The following is an 18,182-nucleotide window of genomic DNA, read 5'->3' as shown; positions in this document are numbered from 1 at the left end:
ATTTTGCTAATACTTGGATTAAAAAAATTTGATTTCTAATTTAAATATTTAATCTAAACTTTCGTTTTTCATCACAAATTTATGTTAATATTGTTGTATAAAGTATAAACTTTCTCTAATTGTAGGATAATATTACTTATATAATACACTTTTAAATTTATTAAGTATTATGTGTAGATTTTATGTTTTATATTATGGTTTTAGTTAATAAATGTCATAAAAATACATTTCGATTCAGCTACAATTTGACTGATCAACTGTTTCTACTTAATATCCTAATCTAATCTAATCTAATTTTTTTATTATTAACTAAAAATACTATATTATTATAATAATCCAGAAATTTATTCCTATTAATGAGTTTAGGAAAATTAAAAATACTATACCACCAGCCCTTTCATATTTCTAGCCAGAATGTGCTTTTGCATTTGTTCTAGAGGATGTCACACACATATATGTATGCGTGTGTGCGCGTGTGGCATTTGGTAAATTTTTCAGGATAATAATATAAATTTGGAATAATTTTTGAATATCCGGTCTCAATATTAATTGTTCTTGTTGCAAAATTGGTCCACAACCACAGCCACCAATGAATCCCCTTTCCTTAACAAGAAGAACCAACTGCGGCCACAATTATTTGTGCTCCCCTGAAGAAAACTAATGGATTCCACAATTCCAATAAATGACAAACCCCCCATCCCCATGTCTCCATATCCAAAGACGGGAACAAAAAAAAAAAAAGAAAAAATAGCCAGACTAAAATGCCTGACACAGGCAACTATCTTTAGAGCAAACAAAACACAATTCCCTTTGAATTGTCAAGTTGGAGAATATACTTGATACGGTCTACCCCCTGCTTTTCCACCAGATTTTATTCCAACAGCAACAGGAATTACTGAATTAGTGATGTTCGTCGTCACCATGTCCGTCTGGAGGTCCTCCTGGACCAACCACTTCCAACTGCAAAAAAAACAATGTATCAATTTACCAGACTCAGTATTCGGGTCAGTGCGGGAATTAGGGCCCCTATATAGCCCCCCAAATGCAATCCAAGATGTATGTGTTCGGTGGCTTGCAAAATTAAATTACGCGCACTTTAGGTTTCCTCAAACAGCTCCTAGTTGAATCTTAACCCGACAAGGTTTAATAATAAAAACAAACTCAGCATATCCACTGAATGTGGATAAAAAAGAAGACATCGTAGTTCTCTGCAACAGGTTTCAATTTGCTAATGCAGAAGTAGACCGTAGGGATGAAGCTATCCAGAAGTCGCTCTTAGCCAATATGATAAGGATTCAAATATATATAAATATAGTTACCAAATCCTATTGTTAAATTTCAAAATTTGCTTTGCTCGGATTGCAGCTTTTAACTAATTCCTGTTCATGTATTGAGCTAGCTGCCTTGTGGTCTAATTGAAATTCAAAACTTGGAAGGAAAACTTCACATCCAAATTACATGTTCAAGTCCATCTGTTCCATATCCATTATAGGTTTATGTGACAAACTCAAGGCTTATATTGAACTTACCACGAAATACTGTGAGCACACTGGACATTCATGTGGCTTGCCTTTCTCTAGCCAGAACCATACAACATCATGCTCATCTTCTGTTCAAAAGATCAAAGAAATGTGTGCTAAATAGCTATAAGCAACATGATATAGAAAAATTTTACCAGATAGCCATAAGCAATATATGAATTACTCATCCATGAGGATGAAAAAAGATTGCAAGATGATTGACGGCACAATCAGAATGGAACATAACTAGGACTCACCCCCTTCACCTCCTGGGCATCCAACAATTCTTTTGTCGTAGTAGGACTTGATGACTGCTGGTGATTCCTACAGACAAACAGAACGAGGAAACCATTCATGGATGCTATCATGCTTCCAGAATCAGCACAGCCAGTTCAAAGCAAATCAGTCACAGTCCCCAGTCCACCAATTTTAGTAGTTCAATTAATTTTATTACAACCTAATATAAACTATATAACAGACCGCACTTCCCCCACCCACTCAATAAATAAACAACTACATCCAATTTGGATGACAAAAAAAAAATACTTGCGCAACAGTTTATGCAGTACCTATAATTGGAATATTGGTGCATATTTCTAAGCAGAAAACACAGCCAAGCTAACAAGAAAATGATGCAATATACCATACTTGAAAGTTCAAGTTATATAGCCTTAATGTGGCAGTTTCATACTTGTCATTTGGAGTTCCTCCCAAATTGGATAGTTGCTGACATCATATATAGATGCATTTCACCCTCTTAGAAATTTCATGTTACTCTAATTTGATGTCATCAGGGATAATGTGATATACAAATTATGGCCAGGAACTCTCATTCTAAGGCATCACGTAACCAAATCTCAATGTTACTTACCAAAAACTTTAATCAGCATAAGACTTCAGCAGAAAAAAACATTTCAACGAAATATAGGTGTTTCCTTTGTTTTTGTCTTTGGAGAAGGGGTGCACCACAAGCGGTGAACATCAAAGCCAGCTAACTCAGGCACAAATGAACAGACATGGCAATTTGATTTATTTCTGGGAAAACATGTCAAGAACCAACAAGTTGAGGTCACTTCTGGGTTGAGGCCCTGTTCTTAAGGCCACAGAATTAACCAAGATGCTAAAAGGCTAAGTAATTTTTGCCTGCTGTGAGCTCTCCTCATATTTTATCAAGTCAAGCACAAAGAAAACCCTCATGTTCAGTTAGTAAGCAAGCCAAAATTTGTCACCATTTCACTTGCCTTGAATGAGCTCACAAGTTGTCAAAACCAGTAAAAGCACCCTTGAAATCTATATCCTCAGAGTATTGCAAAAAGAAATAATGGTGATGTTGAACCAGAAAAGGTTCAAGCACACAAAATTTATCAGCCCTTTACTCAAACTCAATTTAACTCTGCAAGCTTTAGATTTAAAGCTCATCAATGCTGCTATATCTACCTGATAATGATGATTCAAATTTTTTCATCAACAAAGAGCATTTACAAGTTCATCCTGCCCTGACCATACCCTAGGTTCCAAAACTGAAGGGGGTTAAATACTGTTTTTCATCACTATATTTGTACCAGTGTCAAATGTGCCTTTTTGGATCTATCGCAGTGAATATGATATAGTTATTAAAAATGTGTTAACACCTATAAATGATGAAAATTATTTTGAAAGGCAAGTTATGAAAATTGTAAATTCAAGAGAGTAGAATTTAAATGATTAATATGAATGAAGTTCCATTAGTTAACAGTAAGGTCAGAAAATAAAGGTTTTTTAGAACCACTATCTTGGCTGAAAAGTCTCACCTCATTGTTATTCAACAAGTAGTACTAACTTAAGATGCACTAATGTGAATACAGATAGAAAAATGGACACTGGATACAGTGACCTAAACAAAACAAAGAAATAAGAGTAAAGATATGCCAAAGGCACAACAGAAAAAATGTACTTTTCATTAATACTGTTTATGAACCTAATAAATAAAAAAGCATTAAAACTTACCATCATCCTAATATGAGGATGCTATTCAATATAATTATAATAATGCATAAAAAATAAGAGAAAAATATGAATAAGCCAGCATAAAGATACCATTAAATCCATGAGTGATGATATAAACAAAACTCAACATATAAGGTCAAAGTCTTTTGTCAGAATCGTAATTTAGGCTCATCTTTATGTTTTTTATTCCTTAGTAAAAAAATTCGTTGTTATTTAAGGTTTTACCACAAACAAAATTCTAGAAATCTGTATAAAGCCCTGTCATGTCATCAAGCTTGTCCAAAATAAAACAAAATAAAAAAATATATAGCTAACATTTTGCTTGTCTATCACGTTGTGTAGACATATATGCATGTTCAATCCGTGTGGAACATGAGAATGACACCCAAAATGAAGTCTTCATACTTCTTACGTACAGACTAGCCCATCAGTTGTCTCTCTCTATCCCAAAACATTAATTCCTCACATCTCAAAAGCCTTGAGATAGAGATTGAGAGAATGAAAAGGCCACATGCACAAAGTCCATGGAAATACAAACAGAATTGTCAATTTAGAGAGGTCAAGCTTGTTCTTCTAGCATCTGCAAACAAATGGCATCTCTTCACCAGATGAAGCTCAATAAATGGATAAATAATTTTAGTTAGAATTTAGAAGGGGGGGGGGGGGGGGGGGGGGGGGGTGTCATTCCATTAGTTGATTTTCTTTTTTTTGGGTCATTCAGCCAGTGTCACATTTTTTCAGCTATGCTACAACTAGTGAGGCAGCAACAAGATTTGCAGCCAGAGCAATCATCAGCAAGTCCTCAACTGATGGTATAGGCAGGTGTCTCAATCTCATCAGCAGTATAGCAGATGAGCCTGTCAATGAGAGAAAGGACAGAAAGAGATGCTGGAATGAGGATTTGAAAGGGTTTCAGCAGGTGACCAGAGTCATATGAAGCTACCAGACAAAACTAAAACCAACAATGAAATGGCTGAGACCATAGATGTCATGAGACATATCCAAAAAGAAGTTCCTTGGTGTATGTGTCATGACCCTAGGAATTACCCAATGATATATTAGTAAATATAATAGGAGGAGTTGGCATATAATATACAATAATTGCAATTTCTTTTCTTTCTTTCTGTTATAGTGTTTTGTCCTATTCTACAGGCAATTAAACTAGTTGTTATATTGCACATGGGAGTATGTGGGAGGCTATTAGACTATATATAAGCCTCAGCTGAGGTTGGATGAATTATGCTTGATTTGAATGAATTCTTAATTCTCATTTCTCTCTAAGACTCTCTCCAATCTCCCTCACGTTCCTCTTGTTTCTCCCCCATTTTCTCTCAATATCTATCCCTCTTTCTACTGATTTCTCTCTTCCTTCAATTCTAATTTCTTCCCCAATTCCTCTTTTAACCTATCACGAACCCTAGGTTCATGACAAATGGTATCAGAGCAGTTCATCCTTGGTTGTGGTTTTGATTCAAGTTGAAGATAGTGAAATTACTTCCGGTGATTAAGACCCCAAATCAAGGAGTGTTGGCTCGGATCTGAAGGAGAAGTAGGTGAATTGGTTGCGAAACAGAAAGGATCGTAGGAAGTGATCCTAGACACAACAAAGGATGGATTGAATAATTGAGTCAATCCATTCGGGAGGCTGTGCTAGAGGCAACTTGGCCAACTGGTTCTGACAGTGCCGTTGATGACTCTTGGGTTGAAATTCAGTAAATGTTGGTCGGAGATTGTGGACGAGCAGACAAGACGTCTCTAAAGGAAGCTCCGACGATTCATAGAAGCGGAAGAGTAGGTTGATTTGTGACTAATTTTTCCGAGGCTGTTGCAGGTGCATTAGTAAGACGAAGAAAATATTCCAGCGAGTTCGATTGTCGATCAAGGCAAACTCAAGGAGTGTGGTAGTCCTCCAGCCGTGGTCAATGAGTGGGTGAGAAAAAAATAGTCGGCAGGAGGTGATCGTTGACTCTGCAGCAATCACGAGCAGAGCCAATCTCGGGCATCTAGGCGAGCACTCTCAGTTTGAACTTGGAAGGCGTAACAGGCACTCCTGTTCCGAGTCTTGAAGAGGAAGGCGGACAACTGAGGCCAAAAGAAGAGGCGCGGCTGGGAAGATCGCTGAACCATTTCAATTCTGACGAGCAATGAAGGCGTGAAGTAGACCTAGGTCCAGGTGATCTGGAAGCTATAGTTATCGCAAGCAGATCGCGAGCAAGTTCGGAGGGTGTTATCCCTCGCGTTAGTCAATTCTGATTGGGCGGTGAATTCTGACACTCGCTGGGAGGGGAAGTGGGTCGGGCAAGTCCTCCGACCAATTCTTGGTGGCTTTGAAGGTGGCAGAATAGGTCTGGGTCTCAGCTAAGAAGTGTGGCAATTCCGGTATCTAATTCCAGTAAGGCTCGTAGCAGCTAGGAGTGGAGTTTTGAAGGCATTCCTAAGTTGGTGAGCCTCAGCCATTGAGTGGCAGAAGTGTGATAGAGTAGCAGAAGTGTGGTGAACCTTGTTGAAGAACCGAGCAGTGAATTTTTCGTGTTTTGAGATTTAAGACGGAAGGAAACAAGATTAATCGGAAATTGACAGCGAGCAGTCCAGGCTGTCTAGGGTGCATTCAAATCGATTATTGGTTGTGATCTCTATTCGGAATTTGAAAGAGACTCCTAGAGCAATTCCGGTGATTCTCAATTGTTGCGATTTCGATTGTGATTCTCGGCTGACAGTTAAACGATCTAGAGGACTCTAGAAGGCCGATCAAGTCGCTATAAGTGTGCGATTTCTTCCGCTATTACAATAGACTTGACCTTGAAGCATAACAGTGGCTGCAATTTGCCACTTATTGGATCAATTTTAGAGGTGATTGGGTGAGGCAGTTACTGAAGGGAATTAGGATGGAAAGAGTTGTTGTTTCTTGGCCTATTGCTTTTCCAACCAGTGAGATTTCGACCAGGAGGAGTAGTGCATGAAGGAGTCCAATGGAGTCTCAGTTGCAGCAAAAGAATACTTCATTTTCAGTTAGAATGGAGCCTCAATGGCAACCAAAGAAAGCTGCATTTTCAGTTGGCAGCAACAAGGATAAAGAGTAGTTCAATCTAAGGCGCAAGGAAACAACCAGTGGAATACATGAAGAGTGTAAGAAATTCAGTCAAATGTTCCGCGACAAGCTACAGAAGTTTGCAATGATACTGACTAAGAAGTATCATTACAACTTCCCCGCAGAATACTTTGATGATTATCAGAGAAATTTTAAGGAGGAATTCCTTAAAGTGGAGCAGCTGAAGAAGGACAACCTTGCTAAAAGTAAATCCTTGGTGTACTCCAACTACCAACAAGTAAAAATATCTCCACTTGAGGAGGCCCCTACTGAAGATATGAAAGGGTCTAAACATATTGCTCCCTTGGTCTTGACTGTGGAGAAGGCTGAGGAGTACATGAAATAAGAGATTGGGGAGGAGGAAGTGGAGGATGCCACTCAATCAGTTGGTAGCTTCTCAAGCACTACCACTAGTGCTAAGACTCCTGATGCCATTGATCTCCTGAAACAGCAGAATAAGGAGTCTAAAGAGAATGAACAAAGGATTGCACCGGGTACCTTGCTTGGAACATCTCACATGTACGTCATTGGCATGGACACACAAGACAAAGCAAAGGTAACATTGTAGCAAGAAGAGTTGGAGGTAATGTACAGATTTTTACCTGCAGAGAGGATTGAAATTTTGTCCATAATTGAAAATGATGGGGTTGTAGGGTTGACGGCACATTTGGAACCATATTTAACGGCACTAAGAGGCGGATGACTGAAATTGGTGTTGCAGCAAGTCATATTGATGTTATTGTTGAGGAAAAAGAAAAGAGAAAGCGAGAGACAAGGGAAATAAGAGATAAGAACAAAAAAAGGCAAAGAAGAAACCAGTGGGTGAAGATGGGCATTGAATAAAGAAGCAACGGCTAGGTGGTAATAAGTTTCTTAGGGACAAGAAACATTTCAAGGAGGGGGAATTGTCATGACCCTAGGAATTACCTAAGGATATATTAGTAAATATAATAGTAGGAATTGGCATACAATATACAATAATTGTAATTTCTTTTCTTTCTTTATGTTATAGTGTTTTGTCCTATTCTATAGGCAGTTAAACTAGTTGTTATATTGCACATGGGAGTATGTGGGAGGTTGTTAGGCTATATATAAGCCTCAGCTGAGGTTAGATGAATTATGTTTGATTTCAATGAATTCTTAATTCTCATTTCTCTCTAAGACTCTCTCCAATCTCCCTCACGTTCCTCTTGTTTCTCCCCCATTTTCTCTCAATATCTCTCCCTCTTTCTACTGATTTCCCCCTTCCTTCAATTCTGATTTCTTCCTCAATTCCTCTTTTAACCTATCACAAACCCTAGGTTCGTGACAGTATGTTATTTCCAAACGATATTATTTTGATAAATTAGAAAAAAAGTGTGAATACTAAAATTAATTTATGGAAAAGCACCTTAGAATACAACAGTTTCAAATTAAGTAGGTCAAAAACTGAGTATCTGGAATATAAATTCAATAAAAATATAAGTGTGGAAGATGTTTTCGTAAGACTTGAAGATTAAGTTATCCAAAAAAAAAAAAAGCATTTTTGATATCTTGGATCAATTGTCCAAAAACAAGGGAAAATTATGAGGAATGTTACTTGTAGAATCAAGACATGAATGTTAAAGTGGAGAAGTCACCTAGTATCTTATATGATTATAAATAGGGGAGAGCAAAAGTCCAGTTTACCCGAACGAACCAAACCGAACCGACTTAACTTGTCGATTGGGTTTGATTTTTTTTTTTGCATCGGTTCAATTTGGTTAATTTTTCTCAAAAGTTCGGTTTTCGGTTCCATTTTTTGATTGGAAGAACTGTACTAACCAAACCAACTAAACTTTAAAACATGTTTATAAAACGACATCGTTTCTTTCAATTTTGTGTGTTTTCTATCGGTTTTCTTCAGTTTTTTTGTGTTTCTTCTATTTAATCAGTTCGATTTACATTGTTTGGCTTCAATTTTTTCGATTATCGGTTAGTTTGATTTTTCGGTCGATTCAGTTCGGTTTTGCTCCTCGGTTCGATTTAATCAGTTAGTGGATTTCAGTTGGTTTGATAACCAAACCAACCATTTGCACACCCCTAATTGTAAAATCCTTTAGAGTGGTGCCTATTAAAGATAGGATGCAAGAGTCACAACTAAAATGGTTTGCAACTGTCAAAAGAAAACTAATAAACAAACCCATAAGGCAAGTGGATCAAATAGAGAAAGTTTGTAGCAAACAAGGATCAAGAAGGGAAAAAAACAAAAAAACTTAGTGAAAAATCCTTAAATATGGCATAGGATACAATGACCTTACAGAGGAGATACCAAAAGATATAGATGGTTGGAGATCTAGAATTCATGTAGCTGACCCCTCGCAATGAGCTTAAGGCTTGTGATTGTGGTTGTACATTAGATATCCATGAAGTGGGATAAACCATTCCCGTCCATTGCATATTATACTTTAGCCTAAATTAAATATTAGCCGAAATTAGCCATAGCCCGTAGCACATTAGAAATTTCATGATAAGTAGATAAAGCCAGTTCATTCTGCATCAGATAATAAAAGCTTTACCAACTGGAAATGGTAATTCAATTCATTCTGCATGAAACTGGTAATTAAAGGTTACATATTGAAAATATCAAATAAGTCGTATATAATCAAACTACTGGATGGAAGGTGGCAAGGGGGTATATTAGCCTCCTCTGCCACCAAGGTTCAAGCCTCTCTAGGGCCAAATTTTTATGTGCTCACCTACTGTGTGTGGTTTGGACTATTACGCGTGCCTGGTGAGTTTACCCGTGCCCGCCTGAAGGGTAGGGTAGGGGCCGTGGATTCTCATCGATGGACCCAAAAAAAAAAAACTAGCGCATGGAGAATATGACAGACTAAATACTAATTATCATTTCATAAGCCGAATTATCCTGATTGTTGCAGAGGTAACTATCCAAAGCAAGTAACAACAAGAAACAAAATCCTGTGAGCTACAGATATAATACTGACCTTCGTACCGAAAGGACCAACTGGATAATTGACATCTAGAAGTTCCCGTCCCTAATTGAAGCAAACCAGTAAAGAACAGCATTATTCTCTATTACATACACTATTAACCGAGATATTCCATTAGATGCACATAAACACGCAATACAAACTGACTTCAAGCTCAGCTTCTAGCTCCTCGCGCTCGTGTCCAGTCGCAATAGGCATCACATCTTCAACTCTCTTCTTCGAACCGACGCTTTCTGCAGCTAATGCACGTATAACGCACATATTACAAAACCATAGCCTGTGGAATCCGAAACCGGATCTCGGAGTTCGCGATGAGACAGAGGAGAGCTTACCGGAATCGGAGCTGAAGTGGCGAGAGATTAGAGCGATGGAACGCCGGGAGGGCGGCGGAGAATAGGAGACGTCGAAGGAGGCGAATCGATTGACGGTTGAAGCAGATCGGCGGGAACGTAGGGTTCGGAGCTGCGAATTGTAGAGTAGTCTTCTCCACATGATGATGAAGATGAGCGCTAGGGTTTCCGGAGGGGGATCTGAGGTCGGGGCTCTGCTGTGCTTTGGGAGGTTGGATCAATGGGAGAGGAGAGATTCTTTTGTCTCATGGAGGAAATGAAGAGAATGAGTATATATATATTATATTCGGGAAACGCTCTCCCCCCAAATAGTGGCCGTAGCGGCAGAAGAGTTGGGGGTGGGGGTTGACTCGCACGTGCCATATATACGGCAAAATGCAAAATATCATGAAAAATTGGAACATCTCATTCTCATTCGCAATCCTATTTGGTATGCTTTATTTTAATAATTAAAATATTTTTATAGTAATTTAATAATAAATAATTTGACATTAATTCGGCCAAAAAATTGAAAACGACGACTATAATTTTTAGAATATTCCGATACATTAAGTAATAAATGTTATTACTAGGTTTAATTTTAAGTTTGTAGAAATGTATTTTATTGTTTTCTTGAATATATAAATTATAATATATAATTAAATAAAATAATCTATATATATAATATTATCCAGATATAATATTATGTTTGTGATTGCTTATAAATAAGATAAATTACAATTAGGGTGCATTTGATTATAATAGAAAATTTACATAGAAAAAAAATAAGTTATAGACAATTGAACTGACTATAAATAATTTGCATGAAAATTGTCAATTAAGGGTATTTGATTACCTTAATTTTTTACTTATAAATTATTGTATTTTTCTATTTTTTGGTGTTTGATTACCAATTTTTTACTTAGAATTAATCTATCATGACCCCCTCCCAAATCCATTTCCTTCTCCCTGTCTCCCTTCATATCTCTCTCCCAAATTAGATTTGGTATCAAGCTTTGTCGTCGATCGCGCTACTCCCCTTCCTCGTGATTACTGGCCTTGCTTCTTCTCTTCCTCGCAACCATCGGTCGCGCTTTTCCTCCTCCTCGAGCTTTGCTGCCAAACCGCACTATTTCTCTTCTTCACAACCGTCGACCTAGCTTCTCCTTCTTCTCGTGACCGCCAACCGTACTTATCTTCTTTCTTGCAACCACCGACCGTTCTTTTTCTCTTTTGCTAGATCGAGTCTTTGAATGATTTGCAAAAAGGGGATTGAGACGTAGGCTGATTTCCATTTCCAAGAAAAATTTATTCTCACCCCTCCTATGAGAAAATCTTTTCCAACAAAAATAGAAAATATGCATCACGTGACTAAAAGTGGGAAAAGAATTTACCTAAAAAAATTGGCCAATTAAACAACTTAAAAGCTAAAAATTTGGTAAAAAAAATGACAATTTTTTATGAAAAAATGTGCAATCAAACGCACCCTTAGTATTTTTAAGATTTTTTAAAAAGATATAAATACTCTTTACTTATTAAAAATAGGGTTAATTACCAACAAAATTTCTAAACTTTGGGCAATATATCAATTCTATAATAAGCTTTAAAAGTTATTAATTTTACAATTTTGTAGTACTTCTACAATACCATTAATTTTTACATAATTAATAATTTTTTGATGCATTTTAATAAGATAATGCTATTTGTACAGAAAAAGGGTTACATAATGGTTTACAGATTGATGAAATAACCCATTTGCCCTTATAATAAATGACCTAAACTCACCCAAAACTCTATCTCTTTCCCCTCTCTCTCTCTCGTCCGTCTTACCCTTGCCATCGCCGCTTGTTGTTCGCTGCATCCTCGATTATTTTGGGTGGCCATCGGTTGTTGGAGCATGCAGCGATGAGGAAGTGAGGCAACAAGGTGACGGAGGTGAGGCGAGGTGGCAGCGGTGAGGTTGCAGCGGCGAGAGCAGATGAGAGCGAGCGGTGAGAGGCAACAGAGGCAAGGCAATAAGAGGCGGTGAGGTGGCAGCAGCTAGGTTGTAACGACGAGGGCAAGCAGCAAGAGCAAGCGAGACTGTAAGGCAATAAGGGTAGTGACTGGCAGCAGTGAGGTTGTAGCAGCGAGAGAAGACGAGGCGGTGAAGAGAGCAAGCGAGCGGCGGGGTGATAAGGTTGTAGTAGCGAGAAGAGGCGAGGTGGTGACAAGAGCAAGTGAGGGTGAGACGGGCGGGGAGAGAGAATAGGGTGAAAAAAATTGTGATATATCGCGATATTTTGATGTCAAAATATCGCGATAAATCATGCCTTTAAAGGGTTCTGTAAACCCTCTTTTATACGAATAGTGCGATCCATTTTAATATTGATTTTTGTTTTATTTTTAAAATTTAATCCTGCGCATAACAAGAAGCTCTAACTATATATATATATACATGGTCAAGTATAAAAAAATTAGAAAAAATCAATAATTAATAAATTAAAAGAGTTTTTTTTTTACAGTATTGAAGAATTGATATAAAACTAAAAGTTCTGTAAAATTAATAACTTTTAAAATTTGTTATAGAATTAATATAATAATTAAAGTATAATGTTTTTTTTTAGTAATTAACCTTTAAAAATAGGGTCATGCTTTTTGTACATTATTTATATATACCTTGGGTTACACAAAACACATAAATGACATAAATACCTCTTGCCTTAGTGCACCTCACTATGTCTCACCGTTTTGGGTGAGGACATTTTAGACATTGATACATCATTGTATAGGCCTAGGTGTATACAATAATGTATCAATAGCATTTTTCTTAAAAATAATAATGATATCCCTTGTCATTTACATATTCTTATCAATTTGCCTATATTTTAAGGAAAATGCTGTTTATGTAAATAAGTGGGTTACCCAGAGAATGATCGAATGTGCCAAATCATAAAAATGCCCTTACTCAATTTACAGATTCACCACCTTCCTGTCCTTGGTTGTCTCCTCTCTTCTTAGCCATGGTCGTCTCCAGAAAGCTTCGCCTCGCCCCATCGTCGCCTCGCTTTGCCTCATGATGCGTCTTGTCACCTTCACGTCGCCTTTCGACGTGCCTCGTTGCCTTCATCTCACCTTGCGTTTCCTCGCGATGCGCCTTGCTGATCGTTGATGCATCATGTCATCGCCCCGTTACAGCACCTCACGCGATCATCGTTGCATCCTGTCGTCACCTCACCATAGCGCCTCGCGCCGACTGCCGCTGCACCATCTCATTGTTGCTGCCTCTAGATAAAGCTTGGTTATGCTTTATGAATTAAGCCGATCAGGCTTAATTCGCTTATTATGCCCTATTAGACTTAATTCGCTTATTATGCCCGATTAGACTTTACGAATTAAGGCCGATCGGGCTTAATTCGCAGATTAAGCTCGATCGAGGTTCATGATAAAGTCCGAATAGGATGAAGTCCGATCCGATCATCGAATTTGTACATATTCTCGGTACATGTAACACGGTCCCATATTTTTAATGTTTTATTGGCACATGTGGCGATAGTTTGACGATGGCCAAAGGTTTGGCCACGATTGAATTGGGCAACTAATATGGTCCCGTCACAATCCCATCATGCTAGAAATGAAATGGTAATAGAAATAAAGGAGGGAGGAAGAGAGAGAGAGAGAGAGATAAAGAAGAGAGAATGATGGAAGAGATTCATTGTGACGACAGTGATACATCTTTATCTTCATGTTTTTCTGTTTATCTCTTTTATTAAAACATCCATCTATAGGGTTCTCTCTCATTTCGTACCAACCCCATCAATAATAAAATTTTCATCACCTCCATGGAAGAACTCAGATTTGAGTTCATTTGATAGAAAAAGCCCAAACTAGCTTATTTGATACGTAGTAGTTAATCACCTTTTAGTACTTCTTTACATTTTATGCTATAAAAGAGAAGATATTTTAAGAATTTTTAAAAAATTTAACAGCCATTTTTCATGGTATAGAAGAAAATGCTTCACGATCAAAGAAGATAGTGATAGGTTATTGTCCATAAATATTTGTATTTTTTGGCCAAACCTTAAGAATGTTTTGTCTTAGTGTAATTTACCTATAAAAATAAGATAAATAAACTCTAAAAGTATGGAGGTTTGCAGCCAGAATTAAATTGGGGATCAAATCAAATCAAGCAAAAGTTTAAAAATAAAGAAAAAGACTATATTTAATTCATGAAATTGATAACCAATTATAAAAATAAATAGCGTTACCACCCTAACCCTAAGTTTTGGTCAAAAATAGATATTATGTCATATTTTTAATTATACATAACTATTATTAACTTAATCATAATTGTTGCTCAACAGCAAATACAAAAGAGGCATTGGAAGAACAAGGGAGCAAATACAGACATAATGCTGCCATTGGAACTACTCACTGAAATGCAGGTTTATAGAAAAGAGGCTAACTCACATTAAACCAAAACATTTAGAGAGTTTGAAGAATTAAGTGGACAAGTATGATCTTATGTCTTCATTTTGGTTTTTTACTTTCCACTCCACTTTCAGCCTGCTGTTCATAGAAAGCCATGCTCCAGCCAAGATGACTCAAGTAAGAGCATTCTTATTCTTGGTCTGATGGTATGGCTTTCGGCTATAAGTTCTTGGGCTTCTTGGACTCGGGTTGCTGGCCCTTCTGCTGATATTCCTCAAATTTTCTCCTCAAAAACTTGAGGTCTTGTTCACTCACCGAGCCATTTAGTTTTTTGTTCAACTCGTATGCTTCGGCTAGCTTCCTCTTGCAGTCTTTGCTTGCAGTATCATGAGAAACCACTGGAATAAAAGTAAGGATAAAGGATAAAGGTTAGAGCTACTTGTTACTTGAACTAGGAGAGGGAAAGAGAAAGGGAAGTGACAGGAGCTGCAGTATAAAATGAATGAATGCATTGAAGGGGCCAGGCAGGCAGGCATGTCCTCTTACGCTATCAATGTCTTACTGTCGAAATGTGAAATCACACTGGATTTCATACAGATTTTTTTCCTATTGGATAAGAACACTACAAAATTATGGGTGTACGGAAAAGGGAATGAAAGATACAATCTCATAAGATTTGGTTTCTAGCAAAGAGAAAAATAACCTAACTCGGTTTGACCTACTGGAAAGCAAGCCTTACCCTATAGAACTAATTCCTAGTAGGATCAATTGAAACAAGAATTCCCTGTTAAGCTTGCTTCAACTACACTACCAGGATCAATTGAACTAATTCCAGCAGGATCCTTCCACTACCAGGAAGGAATAAGCGTACATGAATATGCTCTTGTTTCCATGAACACTAATGCATAAATTCAGTACAAAATGGGAGGAAATTGGGCCTATGCTTGAGAATATACAAGTTCAACTCCCCAAAATATATTCTAGAATTAGACTTTGTTCAGCATAATCTATCTACTAAAACCCACCTTTCTTAAGTAAGAATAAATGTGTTTCGCATCAGTTACCAAATGGAGAGATCACAAAATACCCTCAAGTAAGTGAATAGTTTCATTCGTTAGATAAGGTATTCTTCAAACATTACAGAAGTTTGCAGCCATGGCATTGTTCTTATCACGGCATACATACTGTTGGGTCCTCCTCAAGATGACATTAATTCAAGCCTTCAAAAGCTTGCAGCCATTTAGCAAATTGTCATTAATTGTACTTCTTTGCCCCTTTTCTTGAGGACATTATTTTGTTGCCTAGGAACTTCAAAAAGAAACCAAGAAAATTCATTTGGTCAATATGACATGTCCACCTATCAAGTACTTAATTAGTTTCTCGAGTTTGAATGCTTTCCCAAGTGTGCCTCCCTTCCAAACAAGTTTTAGCTATATACAACAACAGGTTGGAAAGAGACACCTTAAAAAATTTCATTCCCAATAAAGAGGCAACAAGATTAACCTTAACATTTGAAAGGCTAGTACTTGATACTAAAGAAAAATTATTTTTCCAACCATACATCTATAATGTTTGTGGCCTCACTCACAAATTTCTTTCCTAAGCAGGATGTTTCTATTTCAAATAATGACGTTATTTTTTGACCTCCCTAGGAGGCCACAACGAGGTTTATGTTTGTGCATCTCCCAATCTTCAAATGTAGCTTTAAAAAGAAACTGATCATTTCTAATAGTTATAAGATGGGAGTGACGGCCTTGTGATAGAATGCCTTTTGGCATCTTCAATTCAATGAAATTTGGACTGCGATGGAGGTAGTCACTAGTGATAGTAATGTTAGGACAGTGAGGATTTCGAAATTTGATAAGGTTCTGAAAGTCCCATCCAAGAAAAGGAATCCATATTCTTGCAACCCACTTTTGATTCATTCAATAAGGGAGACAGTCCACGGCCAAGATAAAAATTTCACAAAAGAAAAGCTTTGGAAAGGATTTGTCAGTGTGGTCATCTCAGTCAAAAACTCGCCCCCAGAGAAAACAGGTATGATAACACTTATTCCTGCTCCTTGCATTAACAATTTCTTGCCATGTTTGAGTACTTGGCAATTTCAGGCTTGGTTCTAGTGGTTGCAAGGTGACATGCATGATGACACCCTAGAGAATGTGGACAAGATGCTTGCTTTTGACAAGATACCAGCTGCTAAAGAGGGGGTCACTGCGCCTAGAGCTTGGGACTTCAGCAAATTTTGTCACACACATTATCACCTCCACCTATGAGTCAGCCAATAACCATGCTTCATTTGCATTCGGACCTTCCTGCAGGCAGTGATATCCTAGTGCCTGGGGAAGAAAATCGAGTAGCCCAAACTTAGCCATTCATGACAGTCCCATGACTGAGGAGCTTCACATGATTGAGGATGCTACTGAGGCTCAGGGAATAGAGGTAGACATGTGTCGGAGGTTGGACCTTCAAGAAGATATTCCATCAACTGAGTTGATCTCTTCCTCACCTGTTAGGGACAATTTGCCCGATGACCAAGGTTCCATTTGCATGAGGATACAACAGAGGTAGGAACATCTGTTAGTCCTGCTTTTGATATGTTTATGTGTCAGGATGTCCATTCTTTGACCTTGGGGAATTGCTCTATTCCCCAACATATCGAAGGTGTTGCCGAGTTGCTGAAAAATGGTTTATGATGTGGCATCAACTGAAATTACTAGAATACCCTTACGCTCTGATAGTCTCACCTGCCACGCGGACCACCTGAGAGACCGACACGTGGCAAGTCAACACTCCGGAGTGGAGCCCGGGAAATCCGGGCCGAACCGCAAGACCCGTTCCAGCTTGACCGGGATTCTCGGGGGTCGTGCCCGCTCATCTCGGGTACCCCAAAACGGTTTCGCCTATAAAAGACAAGGACTCTCGCCAGGTATAGACAAGCTCTACAGCTCTTTCACTTACTACTACTTGCTTCACTCTACTGATTTGAGCGTCGGAGTCCACCCCGGGGGATCCAAGCCCCGGCCCTCCATTGTCTTGCAGGTCCTACACCCGAGGTCCGACATCCCCAAGTCCGAGGTTCCATTCCCGAGGTCCAGTCGCAGAGGTGGCACGTGGTGGTCGGTCCCAAAAACCATCATCATTTGGCGCCCACCGTGGGGCCGACGTCCATTCTCGCTAACCTCTTCTTTCCCTACCTCGCGCTTCGGACTTCAACTCCTCACCTCGGACCTCGGTCTTTTCGCGAGTGTCAAACGACTTTCACTCCTCGCCACAACTAACCACATGGCTCCCCGAAAAGACGTGACTCGCAGCCAGGTCGGAGCCAATCTAGAAGCCCTGCAACAAGGAGAGAATCCACCACCTCCAGCCAATCCCATGCCGGAGGACCGACTCACTAGGTTGGAAAACCAGGTCCAACAGCTAACTGAGTTGTTGACTGGTTATCTACACCAGACCGAACAACATCGTTCGCATGTGCCCTCTCAGCGGGCGGAGCATCAGTCACCTCCTCCTGCTCGGGAGCCTCGTCAATCCCGCCAGACGGGTCAGGAAATCCACTCCTCGGAGGCGGCAGGATCCACTTCTGCCCCCTCGCGAGAAAGAGGGACTTCGCAGGAGAGACGATTGCGTTTCTTAGAGAAGCAAGTCCACGAACTCAAGAAGGGAAAGGAAGAGTTGCTCCACCCCGGCTCTAACCAACCCTTGAGTAAGGGCATCATGGCAGAGGTTCCACCGGAAAGGTTTCGTATCCCCTCCATCAAGCTCTATGATGGAAGCACAGATCCCTATGATCACGTCGAGCTTTTCTCCTCCCACATGCTGGTGCAATCGGGGTCGGACGCGATGTGGTGCCGGGCATTTTCGGCCACTTTGGGAG

General features: G+C 38.9%; 2 protein-coding genes across 6 annotated transcripts in view; both read right to left on the bottom strand.

The window, feature by feature from the left end:
- Positions 1–503: 503 nt before the first annotated feature.
- LOC127795061 (cytochrome c oxidase subunit 5b-1, mitochondrial-like) lies at positions 504–10,186 on the bottom strand. Of its 2 annotated transcripts, none has more exons than XM_052326503.1 (6): positions 9,899–10,186; positions 9,714–9,799; positions 9,561–9,611; positions 1,778–1,844; positions 1,530–1,609; positions 504–960 (listed from the first exon to the last, which is right to left on the bottom strand). In XM_052326503.1, exons 1-6 carry the CDS (start codon positions 10,056–10,058, stop codon positions 901–903), a joined length of 504 nt encoding a protein of 167 aa, XP_052182463.1. In that variant the 5' UTR covers positions 10,059–10,186; the 3' UTR covers positions 504–900. The 2 variants fall into 2 exon arrangements, with proteins under 2 accessions (XP_052182463.1, XP_052182462.1); XM_052326502.1 differs by having other exon boundaries at positions 9,714–9,805; positions 9,899–10,185.
- A 3,986-nt stretch (positions 10,187–14,172) lies between these two features.
- LOC127795466 ((6-4)DNA photolyase) overlaps positions 14,173–18,182 on the bottom strand; it is a 28,015-nt gene continuing 24,005 nt past the window's right edge. For all 4 annotated transcript variants that reach the window (XM_052327152.1, XM_052327150.1, XM_052327153.1 and 1 more), the window contains exon 14: positions 14,173–14,703. In XM_052327152.1, the coding sequence (XP_052183112.1) occupies positions 14,525–14,703 (179 nt within the window). In that variant the 3' untranslated portion in view covers positions 14,173–14,524. The remainder of the gene's footprint in view (positions 14,704–18,182) is intronic.

The sequence above is a fragment of the Diospyros lotus genome, chromosome 2 (assembly GCF_014633365.1).
Source record: "Diospyros lotus cultivar Yz01 chromosome 2, ASM1463336v1, whole genome shotgun sequence".
Taxonomy (NCBI): Eukaryota; Viridiplantae; Streptophyta; class Magnoliopsida; order Ericales; family Ebenaceae; genus Diospyros; species Diospyros lotus.
This window is presented reverse-complemented; position numbering and strand designations above follow the sequence as displayed.

What these genes read in the sequence shown, in the direction of transcription:
- LOC127795061 (XM_052326502.1), bottom strand. Translation starts at nt 10,058, where the DNA reads ATGTGGAGAAGACTACTCTACAATTCGCAGCTCCGAACCCTACGTTCC. An exon ending in CCACTTCAGCTCCGATTCCG is followed by an intron (nt 9,806 to 9,898) that starts GTAAGCTCTCCT and finishes TACGTGCATTAG; the next exon opens with CTGCAGAAAGCGTCGGTTCG. An exon ending in AGCTAGAAGCTGAGCTTGAA is followed by an intron (nt 9,612 to 9,713) that starts GTCAGTTTGTAT and finishes TGCTTCAATTAG; the next exon opens with GGACGGGAACTTCTAGATGT.